Raw genomic sequence first — 23,392 nt, 5'->3', positions numbered from 1 at the left:
TGCTCCTCTCAAGCCTTACAAATCAAAACCAAAATCTGTTCTTTGGCAAAACTCTGACACTCGCCACCAAAGACAAATTTGTAGAAAGGCCGAACGCAAATGGAAACGGGATAGGTTAACTGTCTCCTTCCAAATGTTCAAAGACTCTCTTACAGCATATCAGAATGCTGCTAAGTTAGCTAAAGCTGCATACTTTTCGAATTTAATTGAATCTAATCACTCTAACCCAAAGGTTCTGTTTTCAGTCATTCAGTCTGTTGTAAATCCTCCTGTTAAATTGTCTGTTGCCTCAGATGATCTATGTGAAGACTTCCAGAGATTATTTTCTAACAAAATCACTAAATTAAGACTTAGTGTCAGTTCTAGTCTAACTCTCCCCCCAATTATGTCCATTGCTGCTGGCGTTTGGGAGGTTTTTGATCCTATCAACCTCCAGACACTGAAGGATGTGAGCATTAAACTAAAACCTTCATTTTGCCCTAATGATATCATTCAGCCGAGATTTCTCAAATTAATCATTGACTCCGTGGGTCCAGGTATGGTATCTCTCATGAACAAATGCCTTAACACGGGCTCTGTTCCAGCCGATTTTAAAGTGGCTACGGTCACTCCCCTACTCAAGAAGCCTTCACTGGATCCTCTTGTTTTAAATAATTACCGGCCCATTTCAGTCTTACCTTTCGTTTCTAAATTGTTGGAGAAAATTGTGTTGGACCAACTTCGAGGTTTTTCAATCTGGGTTTAGGACTGCACACAGCACTGAGTCCGCTCTCCTGCGAGTGCTAAATGACGTTTACATTTCTACTGATTCTGGAGATACTGTTGTTCTAGTTCTCCTAGATCTTTCGGCAGCTTTTGACACCATTGACCACCCTACTCTGTTAGCTAGACTTGAGACCTGGGTAGGCCTCAAAGCCTCAGTTCTGAATTGGTTCCAGTCTTACCTTACTGATAGAAGGTTCTCAGTAAAGATGGGCAACTTCTCCAGCTCTATGGCACCTTTGTCCTGTGGTCTTCCACAGGGCTCCATTCTGGCTCCCTCTCTATTTTCTCTTTATATGCTGCCCTTGGGCACTATTTTAAGGAAATATGATGTATCATTTCAGTTTTATGCGGATGACACTCAAATTTACATGCCAATCAGTAGAAATAACCCAGCCGTGTTAAACTCTCTCCTGCTTTGCTTAGAGGAGGTGAAGGCGTGGCTGGCTCAAAATGTCCTCTATTTAAATGACAATAAGACCGAGGTCATTGTTTTTAGCCCGAGTGAAAGGTCCCAGTGTACAAGCCTAGACTTGGGGAGTCTTTCTGGGGGAGCAGGCCAGTGCGGTGCGCACGGGTGCTGGAAGCTGCCGCAGGAAAATGTGGGCGAAGAGGAATGAGGGATCCGCCGCGCCCAGCACAGCCAGCATCCTCTCTTTTAACTTGGACGGCTTGCTGTTGCCAAGAACATTCAGGGACAGCAGGCGGTCTGCTTTCTCCAGCTCCGACAGTTCAAAGAGTTTCAACAGGAATTTTTTGAGTGTGTCATACTTGCTGTTAGCCAGAGGAGCCTCTAACAGTGCCATAGCCCTGGCTGTCGTCAAGGCATCTAAGGCCGATACCACGTGGAAATACTTTGTAACGTCCTGTGTTATTCCTCTCAGCTGGAACTGGGCCTCGATGTGTTGAAACCACGGCCGTGGTTTGTGCTGCCAAAAGTCCGGTAACTTGATGGTGGCCGCGTAGATAGCACCGACATAAGCCACGCCGCTAGCAGCAGCCGGCGCCGCAGCAACAACAGCATTTTCACCACCGTCGTTGTTTCAACTGTATCCAACTCGCATCAGGGTCACTAATGTGGAGTGCAATAAGTGAGAAGACAAGAGACGGAGATGTGTCGAGTCAGCTTTACTCTGCACTTCAATAATTATATCACACTGTACAGCGAGTGAGAACAGAAGCGGCCACACAACGTTAACCCAGAGCTCGTATAACACTACACCTCTCCCATAAAGGTACAGTCCCTTGGTGAATGTCTCTTTCAGTCTTAAGGTGTGGACACACAGGGCCGAAAATCGGCCGTTGGACAGTCTGGCGAAGTCAGTGACTGGAATCTGTTCAGTGTGTCCCGTGCCCTCCTCATTAAGGGGGGCTGTCGGCGTTCATTTTCGCTGACCTGACATGTTCAGTTGGCGGCAGGGCAGTCGGGACTCACCTGGAAATGGGGAGCGGAATGAGGTGACTAGAGTCTCTCAAAATCTGACGAAAATCTTTTAAACTGACCTTTGTTGAGCTGAAAGATTCAGGAACTGCATGGCCTATTTCTCGCTTAAAATGTTTTCAGAAACATGTTTCAGTGAACTATTTTAGTACAATATGAGATCGTATTCTGAACGGCCGCCATGACAGTCTGGCTTTGAATTTCCGGAGAAAACAAACCCATGTGACACGTTCGTCCAATCAGCTGCCGGTTTTCATTTCTTGGGCAACAATACAGAGTAGTGCCGCCTGCTGTTATGAAGACGTATTACGTTGCTCAAGTCGGTGTCACCTCAGTGTGTCCCCGGGCAGTTTTTTTCTTTTTTCTAAAGTCAATGATTAACACTAAGTTGTTCTCTGTGCACCACTGATTAGTTTCCTGGTGTTTCTGTGCCTCTGGTTTTCTTTTAGATTTGCCTCTATTGCCTACCTGCTTTTGGACTCCTTGTTTAGTTTATTTTTTTATTTATTTGTATTTAATCATGGATCACTGCCTGAGGCCTGTACTATGTATCAAGATCAACATGCCCTGGATTTATTTCAGTTACCCGGCTTCACCTAACCTAACAATACAATAAACTGTGTCACGACGGTGGTTCACAACTAGTTCAATCAACCCAGGGTTTCCCAATCCAGCAACGCACATAATGAAAGAGGCAGTGTTTGCACAGCGTGACCAATCGCAAACATCTACCAGAGCCGCCCGCATGTTTTACATAAGAAGAGCAAACTATAATTCTACATAAATGTGAAGAACACAGACACGATTTTACAGGCAAATCGCAATACAGTTGCTGCTTCCTAAAATAGGCCAACACTGTTATGCGTAAATCACAACGCTTATAAATTTCACTTCCCCATCAGTCAGGCACAATATCTGACCATAATTACACTTGTGCTTTCCATAAACTGTCGTTGCTTTAGCCTAAAATTTCAGTTGCAACCCTGGCGATGGTAATCATGGGAGCAAATAAAAAATATAAAAACATAATTCAAACCGATGTGTGCATTTGCAACACACGGCTCAAGAAGCCGACAAATAGCCTATACGTAATTCCCTACGCTGAAAATCTATATCTTTCATACAAATACCCATCAGGGAATGTTAATGGGGTTGTCGGTCTCTAAATGTTTGAACTTTTATGAGCGCACCTCTCTCTCTCTCTCTCTCTCCGCGCACTGAGCTCCACCTTCTAAGAACGGTGACACCGTTATCAATCGAGTATTGATTGGTCAGTAGGTGGTGCTTTTTCACCGGTTGATCTCTAGTCTCCAACATAACCTGCTCCAGAGCGTCCTGATACTCAAAACCCTGGGTTGAACCTGAAGCCAAATCTTGCTTCATAGTACAGGTCTCAGCTCTCTCCTCATCTGTGTTTTGCAGGGGTGGGAGTTTCCCGATTTTGTGACAGGTGTGTATCTTTGTGTGATCAACTTGCAACATTTAGTAAAAAAAAAAAAAAAAAAGCCTGGTTGTTAGTTTTAACCAGGCTTCAAAATTAACATTTTCGTCTACCAGCCAAATGGCTAATGAATGTTCAAATATTACCAGCCATTCAATAGATTACCATTGGGTTTTTTGGCTGGTGAGTGAAGCAAATCTACCAGCCACTTGCATATTTCACCAGCATTTGGCTGGTAAAAGGTGCTAATTTAGAACCCTGGTTTTAACGTGCTAATAAAAAGGACAAAATGAGACCCAGAAATGCCATGTTGTAAGAATCTTTTTTAAGTGAGAGATTAAGAGATTTTGATTGAATTTGATATCAAAATAGGGGGGTTTTGATGCACACATTTGCACTGCATCTGATACAGACAGCCAGACCACAAGACAACTTTCAGCAGAAACAGAAAAGATATTTTCTAAAAGTCTTTTCCTACTGTCAGTAGATACAGTAGATGGAAGCTCATTTGAAGCCCACTGGTTCCCAAACTGGTGGGCAGGGGGTATAACAGGGATATATTTATAAATAAATAATGCATGGTTCTGCTGCACTGCTAGCAAATCATGGACAAGTTTGTGAAAGGACTGCCAATTGTAAGGCAGATTATGAAGCTACACCAAACACCACAACTACCAAAACAAACAACAAGACAAGAAAAAGAAAAGGCAAAAAAAAGGCAAGAAAATATGTAGTGGTGACCACAATTCGATCTAAGGATGCTGATTTGACTGGCAATCGCCATTTCAAATTCCATTGTGTCTCATTGACTATCCCTTTGCTGATAAACAGCTGATTGTGGCGCTCTTCTCTTTTTCTCTCTCTCTCTCTCTCTCTCTCTCTCTTTTGTTTTTGGACTTGACAGCTCTCCCTCTCACCTTTCTGTCCAGCACCTACCATCAGACAATTGACATACAGTAACCTGTTTCATCCTAATGCCGTTTTATAGTGGCAATTCTATGAGAATCCCTTTGAGATGACAAACTGTGGACTCTAGTTAGTAGGGGTGTCACGATTCTCCAAACCCTCGATTCGATTACATTTTCGATTCTAAGGTCACGGTTCGATTTGATTCTCGATTTTTACATTATTTTTTTTTAAAGCACAGGTTGTTATGCCATTTTTAGACTAGACTTTTATGCAATATAATATCTGACCTTTGTTCGCAATGTACCACACTACATTGTCAAATTTAAAACATTAACAACATAATGTAACAATAACTAATATCTATAACCTGCCATCTAGGTTCTCTTTTGTAACTGCAGTCTTCTTCACAGAAGATGACATTCAAGTTCACAACAAAACAGCCATGTCCATAGTCTTCTCTGAATAATGAAGTGTCTTAAACTATTTGCGAACAGTTGAACATATACCAAAGATTAACTGACATGTTAGTCGTGCTGCCAGTGGAAGAATATGGTACATAGCAGAGCTTGCAAACTGGCTTTTTTGTAAACAACGCAAACGTTGTCAACATAACTCACTGGAAATCCAAAATAATTCCACAGTGGCGACTTCAGTGAAAGAGGAGTGGTTTCAAGTTCTGCCAATGGGTCTCCTGCATCTGCAGTTGCCATGCTATCTTTTGACTGGCTGTAGCTAAATTAGAGGAGGTTGACTGACTTGCAGCACTTCAACACTAGTGCTGACGAACTGACCGAAGAGCCGGTTAATTAACCCGAGTAGTGTCACTGAACCGGGAGAATGAACCAACTCACTCCTGTTTTTTTACCTCTTTCGTGCCGGCAGCGCTTCGCTCAAACTGAGTGCAATCTGTGTATGCTCCGTTGTGTGTAGCTGGTCTTCTTCTGCTACTGTGTGTATAGTAATCTAGCTCATTAGTGCCTCCACTGGAGTGGTGGTAGAATCAATCAGGAAATGGACTACCTCAGTTTTTTTCTATGGTTTTTTTTCCGCTTGGCAAGCCGACCGGACGTGACATGGGGGCGTTGGCAGCATCGACGATTCCATTTTTTTATTCAAAATTCGAGATTGCGACTTAATTTCGGTGGATTTCGATTTAAAGTCGAAATCGTGACACCCTTACTAGTTAGTTTCTGTAAAAATGACCTTGAATTAGCTGCAGCCATGAGCTACGGTTAGCAAAAGGCTAAACTACCGTTTCCTCTCACACCACCTCTGCCACGTCCTCATAAAAATGGTGCAGTAGGCAGCTTCATTCTCTGGTCCTTGTAGCAGGCTGCTGCCATCCAAAGTAGGAGACACCAAACTACATGCTGTAAGGTTATAATGGATTTTTGCCCAATAATGCCAAAACTAAATTGCCTACCACAGCTTTAAAGATAAGGTTTACATTTTGGGAAGTATTTACTAAAACAATAGTCAGGTGCCCATATAAACATTGACACAGGTTTGGCTTGCTGTAGTCTCGAGAAAAACAAAGAGAAGATTTAAAAAAAAATAATTAACAGGAACTTTGAAAGATACCCACTTGATTTGACAAATTCAAACTGGTGAAGCCCCATACAGTATTAACTTCAGATGTACTTTGGAATACATTTTTGCGCAAAACGAGAACTGTGGATTTTGTCCCTTACGACTTACATTAAAAGCACATTAGGAAGGGATCTTAAAGCCAGTTTAAATTGAATGATAACAGCAAAACCTGTTTCAATGTTCATACCTGTCAAGTATCCCGTTTTGGCCGGGAAAGTCCCTTATTTTACTCTTCTTTCCCGCTGTCCTCCCGTATTAGTATTTTCCCGTAAATCTCCCGTATTTTAACCTGCATTATTAAAAAATAATAATACCCCGGGCCCGAGCGGAGTAAAAAAAAAAGGCTTTACTATGCATTCCCCATAGCAATGCAAGTTCAGAAAGGGTGTTTAGCATGGTACGAAAGATTGTTACAGAGAATAGGATGACGTTAGACAACAGAACTATCTGCGATAGTAGAAATACACTGCGATAGTACAAATACACTCCTTCCAAAACAAATTTGTATAATAACTCACTAAAAGAATAAAGAAAAGTTATGTGAAATGAAAAGAAAAACTGTAAAAGAAAAGCAATATGAAATGAAAAGAATGTGTGGAATGAAAATAAAATGTAAAGACAAGCAATGTTATAAATTGTAAATGTTTTCAGCATTCTGCATCAACTGGTGATTTTAGCTTTCTTGTACACCTGTCTTAAAATGTAAGGGATACTGGAGCTTGGTTGGGGTGGTGGGACTGCTTGCAGTGGGCACCGGAAAATTTCCCTTATTTTCAAATCCAAAACTTGACAGGTATGAAGGTTTATATGGGCACCTGAGTATTGTTTTAAGACCGACTTGAAAAATTGTGAATGTATGCAGTTCAATTCTTCTAGTAAGTTTCATTACATCTCTGACGGGACCTCATCAGGGTTCCACTAAAAGCTTAAAGAAGCCTCTTAATAATCCGCCCCATAAGTAGAAGCCAATAGGAATGCACATTACAATCACAGGAAAATGGTATAAAATACCTACAAAAAAGTTGCAGGGCAGCTATGCTTAGTTCGCTCCCCTACAGCCCTCCTGTGATTTTGATGGGAGTCTGGTACCTGCAGGTCCAGGGCTGTGAGCTGCTTTCCCTTCTCTTCTGAGTTGCGTTTATACTCCTTGATGGTCCAGGATGGTTGGACGCGCTTGCCATCTGACAGGCTGGTGAGCCTCAGGTCGGTGTACAGGGGGCTGCCTTTCACATGGGCCTTATTGGAGGGAGTGAAGAGGTGTGGTGAGAAAACTAATTCCCTCAAGTAGGACTCCTTCGGTGGTTTAGGGAGGCGGTGGGCTTGAGGTAGCCCGTATTGACGCTCTCGTTCTGCCTGGAAATTGAGAGAGAGAGAGGATTAGAGAAAAGAAAGGTCATCAGGGAAATTTCCACCAGTGCACTTTTTTTCAACTTTTCTAACCTCTGCTTTATAAAAAAAAAAAGCACAGGATATATTACAGAGCAAAGGGTTTATTTTTAAAGGGGTGATAGAATGCACAACCGATTTTACCCTGTCATAGTTGAATAATGACAGTTCGATGGGTAAATAGGACACACATAGAACCTCAAAATCCCATTGACACCTCTTTCCTCTGCAAATCTCACAATTTGAAACTGCCTCTGAAAACGGGCGAATCTGAACGAAGCTGAAAGTTGACGTCAACTTCTCAAATCATCCTCATTTGGCTCAACCTTCTATCTTTGTAACGCCCCAAAATTTACATAGGCCACTAACTGATCTGAGATCAGTTAGTCTTCTAAATCTAGGTCGTGCAGATCTCTGCTATTCCATTACAAAATTCACTTCTGAGATTTTGATCTGAGATGTAAAGCTCAAATATGGGCCGTTTTATGAAAATTGATGGCTAATTGCAAATTTGGTAAGACAATGTCTCACAGACCCGCTGAGCTGGAGCTCTGTCAGGATCTCACACACGAGCTGCGCAGTGTACTTTAGAAAAGAAGAAAGTTTGGAGGTTTTGCAAGGATATTGAAAATGAACCACGGTCGTAAATGCAGTGTTGCAGACTGTACAACGGAATAGCCTACTGGCCCAGAGAAAAGTGTTCAGAACGAGTATATCGGACGAGAGGGAGTTGTGGATCTAACGCAGCGCTGCAGAGGCACTGGCAGAGGCACTGGCAGAGGACAGGCTTGCAGGGGTTCACTCTCCTCTCCCCACGCTTACTAGCTAAAAAGGTGAGTTGTAATTCTTTGGTGGAGGTTTTTTTATGTCGCAAGAGTAAGGTTAGAACAACACTAGTTATAATGAAAGTGTCGAAAGTTTTTTTATTTTGTCTCGGCTGTTTTAGTCGCTGCAGCTCTTGCCTGGGCATGTCTGGGCATGTAACAGAGTGTCTGTGTTTGTGTGTGTGCGCTGTGCAGCGGTGTGTGTGTGTGTCAGTGTGTGTGGGTCTGTGTTTGTGTGTGGGCGCTGTGCGCAGGGCAGCAGTGTGTGTGTGTGTGTGTGTGTGTGTCTGAAATATAAGCCCTGCTATCGCTTATCTAATGTGTGTGTATGGGGATTCGCTCAACCAATCAGCTTGCGTCTCTAATGTGTGTGTATGGGGGATTTGCTCAACCAATCAAACTAAGTAAGTGATTTTTGTGTTATTTAGGTGAGACCTCCTTAACCGCCATACATTACCCTATTCTCATTGTTGTTTTATGTATGGTGAGTACAGGGTGAGTTGAGGCCAAAAATGACTTCAAATTTGAATCTTCTTGTGACCCTTGCAATTTTTCTAATGACCCATTGAAGACGTCCCGTTCCCCAGTTTGGGAACCACAGCTCGCTCCCAGCCTCTAAATGACTGAAACCATTTATAACGTTCTAACCAACCTCCTAACCAAATTAATTGAACCATCCCTGACAACGTACCTCTGACTAACCTTTTGATATTTGGAAACCTACCTGAATCTAAATATTCTTGAGCATACCATATTTGGAAGAAAAGCTGTCGTTCCAAATAGAGCCATTACACAGGGATGCATAAGGGCAAAAAAGAAAATAGCACCTGGGCCATTTTCAGCCCAACCAATGTTACATACCACATTAGGAGACCTTAAGGAACAGTGTAAAATACCCTATATAATCATTCTATCACCCTTTTAAAATGTTTAATATCATCAGACCGCTGATGTAAATGCCTGGGGAGAGACAGTAAATTGCTACAGTGCAAACCTTTATACAAATAAAGGCTTTTAAAGAAGACAGTAATGGTGGTCACCATGAAGAAAGTTGATATCTTCTACAGCACAAATTCGAAAGTCTGCCTCTTGAAAGAAAAACTTGAGATTAAAACACCTCGGTGCCCAGCAGCCGCAGGATGCTGTTACACACCAAACCTCTGGTAAAGATTAACTGCAGCTTTTAAATGGAGTGGTTCTCCAGGAAAAAAATGACTAGCTGCTAGCTTGCCAAAGAAGATGCCTTTTTTGGAACCTGGTCAAAACAGAAGAAAATTAAGAAAATGAGGTGGTGGGTGGAGGGTCTAGCCACAGTTCTCATTGAACAGCCTGAGAGAAGCTCCTCCTTATCCTCTCTGAGTTTGTTCTCAGGCAGCCATAACACCTCCCTAATAGCAGTAGAGAGAACAGTGAGTTACTGGGGTGACTGGGTTCCTTGAGAATTTTTGTGGCCTTAACCTTGCAGCGCCTGGTGTAAATGTCCTGCATATTCGGGAGAGGAGCTCTGATGATTCGCTCAGCCGAGCGGACCATCCTCTTAAGGGCCAAGTAGTCTTTTTGGGTGCTGATGCCCATCCAGGTGTTGATGCTCCCAGACAGAATGCTCTCTATGGTGCAGGTGTAAATGTTCCTGAGCACCCTGAGGGGGAGCTTAAAGTCTCTTAGGCATCTGAGATTGTAGAGACACTGATGGGCCTTCTTCACTAGGGAGGTGATGTGGAGCGACCATGTTAGGTCCTGAGTGATGTGAACCACAAGATATTTATAGCTGTCAACCCTCTCTAGCTGAGCACCGCTGATTCTGAAGTCCAGAATCGGCTCTTTAGTTTATTTAAACCTGGTTATTGTATTAAATGCTGAGCTATAGTCCACAAACAGCAGTCTAACATAATTTCCGCATTTGGTGTCTAAGTGGGCTAGCATTTTTTGGAGCATGTAGGCTATAGCGTCGTCTGTGGATCTGTTGGGTCGATATGGGAATAGCAAGGCGGCTAGGATGGCAGGTAAGGGGGATGTGATGAATCTTTTATTCATCTTCTCACAACACTTCACCACAGGTGTAAGGGCTGTGGGGCGGTAGTCATTTAAACAGCTAGGCAGGGCTTTCTTTAAAACAGGGACTATGATTGACTGTTTAAAGCAGTTGGGAATAATAGACTGTGAGAGGGAGAGGTTGAATATTACCGTGAATACAGGTGCTAGTTGGTCAGCACAGGCTTTAAGGACACAGCCAGTAATACCATCTGGTCCAGCTGCCTCCCTGATGTTTACACTTCTGAATGTCATGCTCCATCACGGTAAACGCCCCCTCCTCTCTGCCGAGAGGTAATGCCGGCTTGTCGTCTGTCGGCCTCAAAGCATGCATAAAAGTTACAAAAGCATTCACCATAGATGTACTAGTGTCTTCATAGTAGAGCTTCGTTCGGGCCCAAAAAATCAAGCCCGACCCTGCCCGAGACCGTGCACGTTGTGTCCGAGCCCAGCCCGGCCCGACACATTAACTGGAATTATGAGCCCGAGCCCGATTTCAACCCGACCCTTTTTTTAATCCGTGGGCCGTTATAACTGACGTTCTCAACTACAATTCAGAGTTGTTTGAACTGCAGAAATCTGTTTAAAATGATCTTAATGAATAATGCAACAGGAGCGAAGCATGTAAACTGCGCTGTTTGTTTATTCAGAATGGAACGGATCGCAAATGGATCTGAATGAAGAAACGTAAAAACTCAATGTATTTCTCTGTGAGGGCTTGCCCGCTTGCCTAGCCCTCAGGGGTAGCCTATGCTTGGAGAACTAACAAAAGAGGACGTTCAAGGCTGACTATCAAACGGGAGCCTGCTTCATGTGTCTCTTCATCATCCACTTCTCCGTTTTATCAGCTGTCATAGGCGAACAGCGTGCCGCACTTAATGCACTCAACAAAGCCGACACATATGTTGTCACTGCCCACGACTTGTTTAAAATGGCTCCATACCTCCGACTTTCCTCCAAACTTGCTCAAAGGTAATTCTCCCGTTTTAATTTTTTTCTTTACATCCTCAAGCTCCATGTTGCACTTAAGCTCCACAATACAGCCCGCAGCCCCGGTGTGATGTGTGCGAGAGGAGGAGACTCCGCGCATGACACATGTTGCATTTTGTAACTGTAGTCCAACTTGTGTAACTTTTTGGACACATTTGTTACTTTGGCCTAAAATAGATAATAGTTCTGATTATGGCATAGCTTTCTCCCACCCAATTAGGCTAAAGTAATGATAAAAAAAAACACAAATGCTTGATCAAGGGTCCGGCCCGGCCCGGCCCGGCCCGAGGATAGTGGCGGAAAATAACGGCCCGGCCCGAAGTCGGGCCGGGCTCGGGTCGGGCTCGGGCTCGGGCAGAGAATCGAAACTCTACTTCATAGTCCGTGATGGTATGTAGTCCCTGCCACAGGCCTCTGGAGTCATATTGCTGAAGTTGTAATTCCAGCTTCTTACCGTAGCGCTGTTTCGTCTCCTTCACTGCTCTACGAACGTGGTATGAAGCGAGGTATGAGGGAGTCAACGAGTTCTAGGAAAGGGTTCCATGCCTCTAGGAATGTCGAGATAGAGCCTTTCAGAGAAGATCTAAGCTTCTCAAGCTTCAAATTGTCGAGCACCTCTTTAATCCAACGGTCGTGTGTAGGAGGGCGGGAGAGCCTCCAGTTGAGGAAGATCAGTCTCTGGGCTAGCAGAGATGTAAACGCCAGGGCCCGCCTTAGTGCAACAGGGAGGTCAGCGTCAGAGGAAATGCCGAAAATGGCTAACAAAGGGTTAGGGGGGATAATGCGATCATAGGCTCTGCTCATGGTGTCAAAAATACTCATCCAAAAAGTAGTTAATTTAGGGCAAGACCAGAACATATGAGTATGGTTGGCAGGAGATTGGTAACACCTGTTACAGGCGTGTGGAGTGGAGTATATTTTGGACAATTTTGCGTTTGTATAGTGGACTTTATGAAGGACCTTGCATTGGATTAAGCCATGACGAGCATATATGGAGGAAGAATGAACCATAGCCAAAGCAAGGTCCCATTGTGGGTCCGTAATAGTCCTGTTCAGATCACTCTCCCATGCAGCTTTTGTCAAAGTAAGAGGGCTCGCAGAGGATGAGCATAAAAAATCGTACAATACAGAAACACTTTCTTTCAGTTCGAGTCTGTCGCCAGGAGGGAATCAGTCAGGGTTTCGAGGGGGCAGTTTGGAAAGTGGGGGAACGTCTTCTTGACAAAGTCCCTAATCTGGAAAAAATGAAAGAGGTGTGACTTTGGCAAACCATAAAGGCAAGCGAGCCCTGTGAAGGACGCAAATATGCCATCTTTGTACAGGTCTTTGACACTGACGACACCATTACTGTGCCAGGTCCTAAATGCAAGGTCTGAACTTGAAGGTGTAAAGACATAGTTTTTAAGCAGTAGGGTCAAGACGGAAGTGCCCTGTAAGCCAAAGTTTCCTAACTTGACTCCAGATCTTGAGCGAGAAGGATACAATCGGGCATGCGCTCACAGATGTTAAAGGCAGAGGGAGCTGACAGCAGAGGACTGACCACAGCAGAAGGCGCGATCCCGCCTTTTCCAAATGTACCCAGACAGGTATAGAGGTGCAGTTGTCGCTCATCCAGTACAGGAGTTTTTGCAAGTTAGCTGCCCAGTAGTATCGCCTGAAGTTAGGGAGCGCAAGACCCCCCTCAGCCTCCGGAGACTGTAATATTGCCTTTCGGATCCTAGCAAGTTTGCTGCCCCATAGAAATTTAGATATAGCCCTGTCCAGCTTGTCGAAAAAATATTTAACGATAAGTACAGGGATGTGCTCGAAAAGATAAAGGAATTTGGGGAGGACAACCATCTTAATTTCTTTTGGGGCATTTTCGGCCTTTATTTTGGTAGGACAGCGCTCACAAAGTTCAGGGCTTCACCCTCAGCCAATGACAAAGCGACTTTTAGTCACGTGTTTCACTCGTCAGTTCGGGGCTTCGCCCTCAGCCAATGACAAAGCGCCTTTTAGTCACGTGTTTCACTCGTCGAGCGAATGCGGAATTTCGGAAATAAACCAAATGGATATGGATGAAAACCCAGGTACTAGTGACGAGAATCAGCCAACCACTCAAACCGGGTCTCAAACCGAACTTGTTCCAAAAAAAAGGGTCGCATTCGGTGGTGTGCAAGACGACGAGGGTCAGTCTGATGTGATTTGCAAGGCATGCTTTGCCCTCGTTGCAGCACCGCAAGGTAACACCACAAATCTTTACCAGCATCTCAAACGTCACCACAAAGTGCAATATGATGAAGATGATACGTTTCAATTAGCCTATTTACAGCCATGTTCAGGGCCATATTCAGCGCAACTTCTATTTTTGGTAACCTAATTGAATGGCCAGTTGAATGTTAATTCTATAAAAGGCAAGCAGTTAAAGAGTGTGCTAAGAAATCATTCTGTTTTTGATACTGTACTTAAATTTGCAAGTGACAAACTCCATTTCTCTAGCAACTGAAGCTGTAGCTGCAGCATGTTGATTGACCAGAGGTGAGAAGTTTTTGCGGAACATGGATACGGATATGGCCGTTGTAATAAAAAAACCCAAGTAGCAAAATCCGTCTTTAAATGACGATAAAGAGCGAGGGAGCAGCATCCAGAGAATTTATCGGTAGGAGCTTGCTTTTCTGATAGTTGAGCTTGTAGCTGGAATACGCACCGAACCGTTCCAGAATGTTTAAAATCACAGGGAGTGAGAGGGCTGGGTTAGAGATGTACAGGAGCAGGTCTTCCACATACAGTGAGACTTTGTGAGTTGTGCCAGACCATGTGATGCCTTTTGAAACCTTCCTCCGAGCGAAGCCAAACGGCCAGAGGTTCTATCACGATGGCAGCCCTGCCTGGTACCTCTCCGGAGTGAGAAAAAGAGGTGACAACGTCTCGTTAGTTTGAACTGAAGCCAACGGGGATGAATATAACAATCTGACCGAGAGGATAAAATTGTCACCCAGGCCAAACTTGTCCATTGCCTCGTACAGGTACCCCTACTCGACCCTGTCGAAAGGCCTTTTCGGCATCGAGGGACACCACGATTTCCATTGTATCATTACTCGACGATTGGATGATATAAAGTAGGCGTCTAGTGTTGTGGGAAGACTGTCAGCCAGGCATGAACCCTGTCTGATCTAGTGAGATAATGGAGGGCATCACCCGTTGAAGATGGAGTGCAAGAACCTTTGAGAGAATTTTGAGGTCCACACTGAGAAGTGAGATTGGTCTATAGCTGCCGCAAAGTAGGGGATCTTTCCCCTTCTTAAGAATTAGGGAGATGGGGCGAACATGTGAACGGCAGGGTGGTCTCGTGTTCCCACAACTTTATTTCGAAAATTTACTTTTTCATTAACCCCAACAGTCTGAAACAACATAGTGTACTTCATTAACTTATTATAAGCTGGCACGATGTCAAAATCCGGGAAAAACGTAAAAAAAGGCACCGAAGGAGAAGCTTCAGCCGCATGCAAAAACACCTGTGCAGCTAGCATCGCTAGCTTACTGGAAGACCATAGAGCTAGCATCTCCGCCGATTTCAAAACCACTTTTGCGGCTCTAGAGGCAAAATTGGACCGCACACAGGCTGCGGTGACGCAGCACAGTCAACGGATTGACTCTTTGGAATCCAGAGCAGAACTGCAGGACCAGCGGATTCAGGCTCTGGAGGACAGGTGTGCGGCATTAGCCGAGAGCAACGCTAGGCTAAGGGTGAAGACATTAGACCTTGAAAGCCGCAGCCGTAGAAACAACATCAGAATAATCGGACTCCCTGAATCTATTGAAGGTCCGTGGCCTACAAACTTCTTTGCAGACCTCCTCGTCGAATTGCTCGGCTAACAGACCCTCTCTTCACCGCCTGAACTAGATCGAGCGCATCGAGCGCTTACTGCTAAGCCACAACCGGGGTTGCGGCCGCTGCCGGTAATTATTCGTCTCCATCGGTTCCAGATAAAGGAGATGATTGTACGGGAGGCCCGCAAAAGACGAGGCGATCTCCAATACCGAGGGTCGCCGGTACACATTTACGAAGACTACACACCGGAGCAACGAGCTAAGTACAGTGACGCCATGTCAACGCTATACAACCTAGGCCTCAGACCCAGGCACGGCGCCAGGATTCCAGTTTTGGATGGGCCAGACCAATTGTGGGTGGGCCTTAAATTAAAAACGTTATCAAATCACTGTTTAACCTAATACAAATGACTGACTAATATACTGTTATATTATATATATTATATGTGCTTACATAATAAAGATTGTAATAGCTTGATGCTATTTAAATATGTTGTTGCATTGTAAAAAGTTTCGGTGCGAAGGACGGACCTATCCACGATCGCTCTCCTTGGTTCTGACCAAAAGAATCTCCATTACGCACCATACCTGGCTGTGCTATAGCGCATATCTCCTAACCTAAGGCCTATACACTGTAAAAGTGTTCAGGAATCTAATATTTCCCCAAAACACAGTTTAGTTCTGCTCGTATAACATGAGGCCGAATATTTCACAATTCTGTTCAATTGTTTTAAGTTTTCAACAGTACAGATCAACAACACTTCCCGACAGTTTCAATCAATACTTAGCCACGAACTTCTTTAATGACGTCGTCATCTGTCATGTAAAACACGACTCAAGTTATTTCCTTACTTTAGTGTGATGATTCATGTTATAAACAAGTTTAACAACAATAAATAAATCGCATTAACAACAATAAATAAATCGCATTAACAAGCCCTAAAGCATTATTGGCCACAACAAGAGAAAACCATGAGGGAAAAACCACTTGACAACAGTAACAAGCTGTTATAGAAATAGAATTGCGCCTGCAGCTCTGTAGCGAGTTATGAATCGATTATTTTAATCCATATATCTCATATAACGACATAATACAATACAGGCAGATCGAGTAGCCTTCACATACCTTACTGTTATCCTCTGGTGGTCCTACACAATTAAACTCCCTAAAGCAGGAGAAGCGACCGGATACTTTAGCACTGGTTGAGTTGCGGGCTCATCCACGGAAGATCCACAGGGCTCATATCATCCACTCGCGAGTCAGAGACAGAGGCCCCAGCGCTGGTCGCGCTAACCGCGCTGGTCACGCTAACCACGCTAACCACGCTAGCATCCTGGGGTGGGGTTCACCAAATTATAATGTTAATTAATTAATGTTTTTTGAAGAAAAGTTTTGGGTGGGCCTGTTGAAAAGTAACGCCGTGCCTGCTCAGACCGTCTCTCCTGTTCCCGGCCCACCTACAGATTACGCTGCCAAACGGAGCTAAGCAGAAGCTAGCCTCGCCCGGCTAACTACCAGCAGAGTCCAAACATGGAGGCCGACTAACGGGCTTCACCTCGGCTGACGGCTGGCTGCACTAGCTGTGTTGACTAGCTTTTTTTCCGGGGCAGGTCTACTCTGCTTTACTGCGGGTTATGGACCCTGTGCCGGGACTGAATTGAGACAATACATAGCAGGTGAGCCCCCAGCTATTTTTTGGGCTAAATAGCAGCTAACTAGCAGGCTAAAGGTCTGGGGCCCAGTGGATAACATTCCATAACTTTTGAGGGGCGAAACACTGAAGATGCTGGGCCGGAGACCCAGTAAACTGAGTCCGTAATGCACTCGGACACTTTATGTTGTTAGACCTGCCTTCTTTTTTCCTTTATTTATTAATGATGATGGGTTGATGTTTTTGTTCTGTTGCTGTTGCTTTCCCTAGCTGCGAGCTAATGTTTACAATCTTGGAGATGGTGATTGATATATCACATTAAAGGTACTGTAGTTCAGCTATATGCAGCATACTCTGTAGAATCATTTTATTTAGCTTTTTGTATACATTCTTGGAGGGGTTCGTACGTTTATTTTTGGATCCTCTACTGCGTAACAGGTTACCAGTTAATAATAGTTGGAGTTTCTCTCTAAATTCTTCTGAATTTGTAGTCTTATAATTGTATTTGCTATATTCAGCCACTTGGCTATGGGATATCCCTGGAGCGTATTCTATCAGTGGCTGTTATAGCACTTGGTACACAATGGTTGGCACTTTATTTTTATCTGTTATTGGGGTTATTAGGGTTTTAAACAGAAACATGGGTTCGTTTTTTTCGCGTGTCACGTAAGCCCGTGTTTCTTTTTCGGCGATCCGTGTTCATTTAACGGAATTATTCCGTGGCAGTTTCACAGATTTTGTTGCAATTCCGTGAAACTGCCACGGATTTTGAGTCAAGGGCCCGTGTTTATTTCACGGAATTCTGTGAGATCAGGTTGAAAGGGAAGTGCGGATGAGTATGGAAGGGATGATGTGGACAAGGAGAAGGGTTTGGGTGGGGCAAGGGGGGGACCTAGATTCTTGCTGGTCATTGATCTGGTTGGGAGGTATGAAGCAGGGTGGGAGAGTCAGTGTTCTGTATGTTGGGAAATCTTTTTTTATATGTTCATTATTTATGAGGACTGTTTCAACTATTTCTTGCACAGTAAAGTATGTTGGTTTTGCGCAGCTGATTTTTTTTTTTCCCTCTATTCGTTGCTATTGAAAGAAGTCCGGATAATGTATCAGCTGTGGCAAAAAAGTATATGTTTTAAATGTGTAACACCACTTGAGCCACGGTGAAATGTTTTTTCGTGTATATGGTTGAAATGACAATAAAACACACTTGTTGAGTTGATCGCCTCACTGTCTGTCTGTAAAGGGTAGGCGTGGCTTGGGAGTAGAAGCCACCAATTTCTAAAAAAAATTCACATTTCTACTACATAAGTGACCCAATTTAAATATATATTCATCTTTCCAACGGTGAAATATTCCTTTAAAATACTCGCTAAAGTTCTTGCCCGCAGAATGGAGTTGGTCATGCCCTCAGTTGTATCGGAAGACCAGACGGGATTTATAAAGGGGAGGCACTCATTCGCTAATGTCAAAAGACTTCTCAGCATCATTCACACCCCGCATTCGCCTTCAGAACCGGAGGTTGTTATATCTCTCGACGCGGAAAAGGCTTTTGATAGGGTGGAGTGGGCCTATCTGTTCTCCTCCCTCCTACTCCTGATTGCACTCGCACATGCTCAGTAGCTCAGATGTAGATCATGTCAGTTAGCTAACTCTAGAGACAGTAAAAGAGAGCCTGTTTCTCCAACTTTGGTCAGTTACAAAGCAGGATTAGCTGGGAGACTTCTAAATGAGGGCACACATGTAAGTAGTTCTTTTGTAGATTATGGTGAACTTGTGTGTGTTGTAGCAGTGCTTTGCTATTGAGAACGACGTAGCATGCTAGCGTTAGCATTAGCATGCTAATGCTAACGGTTAGCATGCTAACGAGCTAACGGTTGTGGTTAGCCAGCTCATTTCGGACTGTGACGTCACAGTCCAAGCCGATTTTGAACAGCTCACTAGGAGACTGAAGGCAGGACACATTCAGAAACTGTATCTCACTCAAAACAGCATGGATGGATTTTTTTCAAAGTTTGTATGTGTGTGGAAGCACCAGAGACACAAAAGAACACCCCAAATCCCAGAAAAAGTGATTTTTTTCATAATATGGGCACTTTAAGTGCTCCTGCTGTCTATATTAACGGTTTTTGAAAGTCTGTCTCTTTTCTATCTTTTATTTCCCTCTGTTTAGACTTACTTTTATTTTTACTTTAATATTATATTATTTGTATCTATTTTTGTTATTATTATTTGTTTACTTATTGCAATGACTGAATATCTGTAAACTATTTTTGGAAATTAAGTTTAAAAAAAGCAGGGTGTTGGGGGAATCACTTTTTCTTCTCTTTTTCATCAAACCGCAGTTTTTGCAAGTTCCTGCATTTTTTGCAAGTTCCCGCAATTTCATCGCATAAAATTGCATAAATATCCCGCATATTCCATCGCATTTTTTATGAAAACGTGCCGCATAATCAAGGATTTTTGCCCGCAACAATCACAAAAAATCTCTGCGTTTTTCTGGAAGGACTGATTATTGTTATTTTTAGCCCTATAATCGCTGTTTTAATCAACATTTATTGACGAGATCTTTTATATGTATTTCTTTTAATGTTATTATTTCGGTCTTATTGCCAGGGAAACTGGATTGATTTGTTGTTTATTGATATTTTTAAAACTATAACGCTACATTTATTTAGATGTTATCATAGTATGCGTTTCTTTATTTTAATAATATTATTTTGGTCTTATTACCGGTGAATATTACAGTAGGCCTATGCTGTAAGACAGAACACTATACAATATGGGCCGAGCTGGGCGCATGCAAAGCCCATTTCCCACAATGCAATGCAGGCATTCATATCAGAATCGGACAACGATCAGTGGGTCTTTAACGACAGTAGCGCTTCAGTGTACATATTTTATCAGTGGTTTTGTCACCAGCAACAACACGTTCCTCAGCTTTGTTCCAGTAAGTTTTGCACTGTAATAACGTTTAAAAGAAGTACGAAGCTGTGTTGTGGCATTGACGTGCCGACGTGTAAGGTGAGCGTATTGTGTCACTTCCGGTGTTCCCGTGTTACAAATGCTAGTTTGCTGCTCCGGCAAAAACTTACTGAACTCTGCTTCACTGTTTAAATTAGCGGCTATTTGCCTGGATTGCATTTGAATTACAATTGTTTTACTCAAGCACTTATACTTAGCCTCACTTACAGTGACTGACTCGCTGAATTTACAATTGTTAAAACACTGTTAGCTACTTTAGCTTAGCCATTAGCAATGGCTAATTCCTCTCCCTCTCCTGCTCTTTCTTGCTCTGTGTGTCAAATGTTTACCTATTCCTCTGCCTCCTTTAGTGATAACGATACATGTAATAAATGTAGTATATTTGCTGTTTTGGAGGCAAGGCTTAGTGAATTTGAGTCACGGCTCCGCACCATGGAATCAGAATCGTATGCTTCCGTAGCTAGCCAGCACCATGTAGTTAATGCGGGCCAACATACTGTAGCTTCTGTAGCTTCTGGTAGCTGTCCCCCGGCAGACCCCGAGCAGCCGGGCGAGTGGGTGACTGTCCAAGGGAAGTGTAGCGTTAGATCTAGACCAGGGAGTGCACATGATGACGGTCGCTCTAAACCGGAGCGTCTTCGCCTCTCTAACAGTTTCTCCCTACTCAGTGATACACCCGCTGAGAAGTCAGTTCTGGTTATTGGGAGCTCTATACTGCAATATGTGAAGCCAGCGGCCCCGGCAGCTACAGTAGGCCTACCTACGGTCATATGTGTCCCCGGGGCTGGAGCGGGCGATATAGAAACCCATCTAAAGCTGCTGGCTAAAAAGAAACGTAAATACAGTAAGATCATACTTCACGTAGGTGGTAATGGTCGTAAATCGGAGATCACTAAAATGAATGTTGAGTCACTTTGTGCATACGCAAAGACAATGTCGGACTCAGTAGTTTTCTCTGGACCCCTGCCAAACCTGACCAATGATGAAATGTACAGCCGACGTCATCCTTCCACCGCTGGTTGTTGGGGTGGTGCCCAGCTAATGATGTGGGCTATGTGAATAACTGGAGGGCGCGTTCTGGGGAAAGCCTGGTCTGATTGAGAGAGCGGCATTCATCCCACCTGGGACGGTGCCGGCTCATATAAAAAATCTGAACGAGTTTATCAGACATAAACCATGACAACCCAAGTTTGATATTAGTAATCAGAGGTGCAGTGCAATGCGCCCCTCTGTGCTTCCGTTGGAGCAGTCGCCTACTCATAGTCTAATAAACACGGTGTCTGTCCCCCGGCTCAGATCGATTAAATCAAAGGTAAACAAAAGATGCGCTATACTTAACAACCTAATTGGAATTAAAACGACTGCAATAGAACAAAATAGGAAAATTAGATGTGGACTATTAAATATTAGATCTCTGTCTTCTAAAGCAGTATTGGTAAACGAGTTGATATCAGATAATAACATTGATTTATTTTGTCTTACTGAAACCTGGCTGGGCCATGAAGACTATGTTAGTCTAAATGAAGCCACTCCTCCCAGCCATATTAATACTCAAATTCCTAGAGGCTCAGGCCGAGGTGGGGGAGTTGCAGCCATCTTTAATGCAAGCCTGTTAATTACTCCTAAACCTAAATTACATTATAACTCATTTGAAAGTCTTGTTCTTAATCTTCAACATCCAAAATGGAAAACATTACAGCCAATTATATTCGTTGTTATTTACAGGGCTCCAGGTCCGTATTCTGAATTTTTATCTGAATTCTCAGAGTTTTTATCATGTTTAGTCCTTAAATCAGACCAAGTACTTCTTGTAGGTGATTTTAATATCCATGTGGACGTTGACAATGACAGCCTTAGTACTTTTAAAGTAGCTGTGATAAAACCTCTTCTGAAAAAACCCACCCTGGATCCTGAGGTCTTAGCAAACTATAGACCTATATCTAACCTTCCCTTTCTATCCAAGATCCTTGAGAAGGTGGTTGCTAATCAGTTATGTGATTTTCTACATAGCAATAGTTTATTTGATGACTTTCAATCAGGATTTAGAAAGAATCATAGCACAGAGGCGGCACTGGTGAAAATTACTAACGACCTTTTAACTGCTGCAGACAAAGGTCTTGTCTCCATTCTTGTTTTACTAGATCTTAGTGCTGCATTTGACACTATTGACCATTCAATCCTGTTACAGAGATTGGAACACTTGGTTGGCATTAAAGGAATTGCTCTGAGTTGGTTTATGTCCTCTCTGATCGATCTCAATTTGTGAATGTTAATGATAAATCCTCCAAGTACGCTAAAGTTAGCCATGGGGTTCCTCAAGGCTCAGTGCTTGGACCAATTCTATTCTCCTTATATATGCTTCCTCTAGGCAATATTATTAGAAAACACTCAATTAACTTTCACTGTTATGCGGATGACACCCAATTATACTTGTCAATCAAACCAGACGAAACCAGTCAGCTAGCTAAATTTCAAGCGTGCATTAAGGATATAAAATCCTGGATGACCTATAATTTTCTGATGTTAAACCCTAACAAAACTGAAGTTATTGTGCTGGGCCCTAAACACCTCCGAACTTCATTATCTAAAGATATAGCTACTCTGGTTGGTATTGCCCTGGCCTCCAGCACCACTGTTAGAAATTTAGGAGTTATCTTTGATCAGGATATATCCTTTTATGCCAATCTAAAACAAACCTCAAGAACAGCCTTTTTTCATCTTCGTAACATTGCCAAAATTAGGAATATCCTGTCTCAAAACGACGCTGAAAAACTAGTCCATGCATTTGTTACTTCCAGGCTGGACTATTGTAATTCCCTACTGTCAGGTTGCTCAAATAAGTCTCTTAAGACTCTCCAGCTGATCCAGAATGCTGCAGCGCGTGTTCTCACAAGAACTAAGAAAAGAGATCATATTTCTCCTGTATTAGCTTCTCTGCATTGGCTTCCCTGTTGAATCCAGGATTGAGTTTAAAGTCCTTCTCTTGACCTACAAAGCTCTAAATGGTCTAGCACCATCATATCTAGAAGAGCTCCTAATACCCTATTGTCCCACTAGAGCACTGCGCTCCCAGAATGCAGAGTTACTGGTGGTACCTAGAGTCTCTAAAAGTAGAATGGGAGCTAGAGCCTTCAGTTATCAGGCTCCTCTCCTATGGAACCAGCTCCCAATCTGGGTTCGGGGGGCAGAAACTGTCATCTCATTCAAGAATGAACTTAAAACTCTCCTATTTGATAAAGCTTATAGTTAGGGAGTGAGGAGTTGCAGTGTTCACCTAACTGGCCCAACTGCTTCTCTTCATAATTGTTAGATTAATAATACATAACAAAGTAGAGGGAGGCAGGCCAGCCAAGCCCGATCCGGCAGGGGGAGAGTTCTAAGCCCGAAAAAAGCTACCTCTCCTTATGACCTGTCTCTCTTAGTTACCTGTTATAGTTACGCTGTTATAGTTCTAGACTGCCGGGGGACTTCCTTCCTTTGACACACTGATCTGCTCTCTCCTCTCCCTTTCTATTACTGTTACTATTACTATTACTATTACTATTTGTGTGCAGCCCGTCCCAGAAATGCTTGTTAC

At 43.3% G+C, this 23,392-nt stretch overlaps 1 protein-coding gene across 4 annotated transcripts in view; it reads right to left on the bottom strand.

The window, feature by feature from the left end:
- minar1 (membrane integral NOTCH2 associated receptor 1) overlaps positions 1-23,392 on the bottom strand; it is a 203,766-nt gene that overhangs the window by 15,492 nt on the left and 164,882 nt on the right. For 2 of the 4 annotated variants that reach the window (XM_039794949.1, XM_039794950.1), the window contains one exon: positions 7,233-7,496. In XM_039794949.1, the coding sequence (XP_039650883.1) occupies positions 7,233-7,496 (264 nt within the window). Of the gene's footprint in view, positions 1-1,791; positions 1,835-7,158; positions 7,497-23,392 lie in introns of those variants that run through there. The other 2 variants (XM_039794952.1, XM_039794951.1) reach the window with 2 other exon arrangements.

The sequence above is a fragment of the Perca fluviatilis genome, chromosome 3 (assembly GCF_010015445.1).
Source record: "Perca fluviatilis chromosome 3, GENO_Pfluv_1.0, whole genome shotgun sequence".
Lineage (NCBI taxonomy): Eukaryota > Metazoa > Chordata > Actinopteri > Perciformes > Percidae > Perca > Perca fluviatilis.
This window is presented reverse-complemented; position numbering and strand designations above follow the sequence as displayed.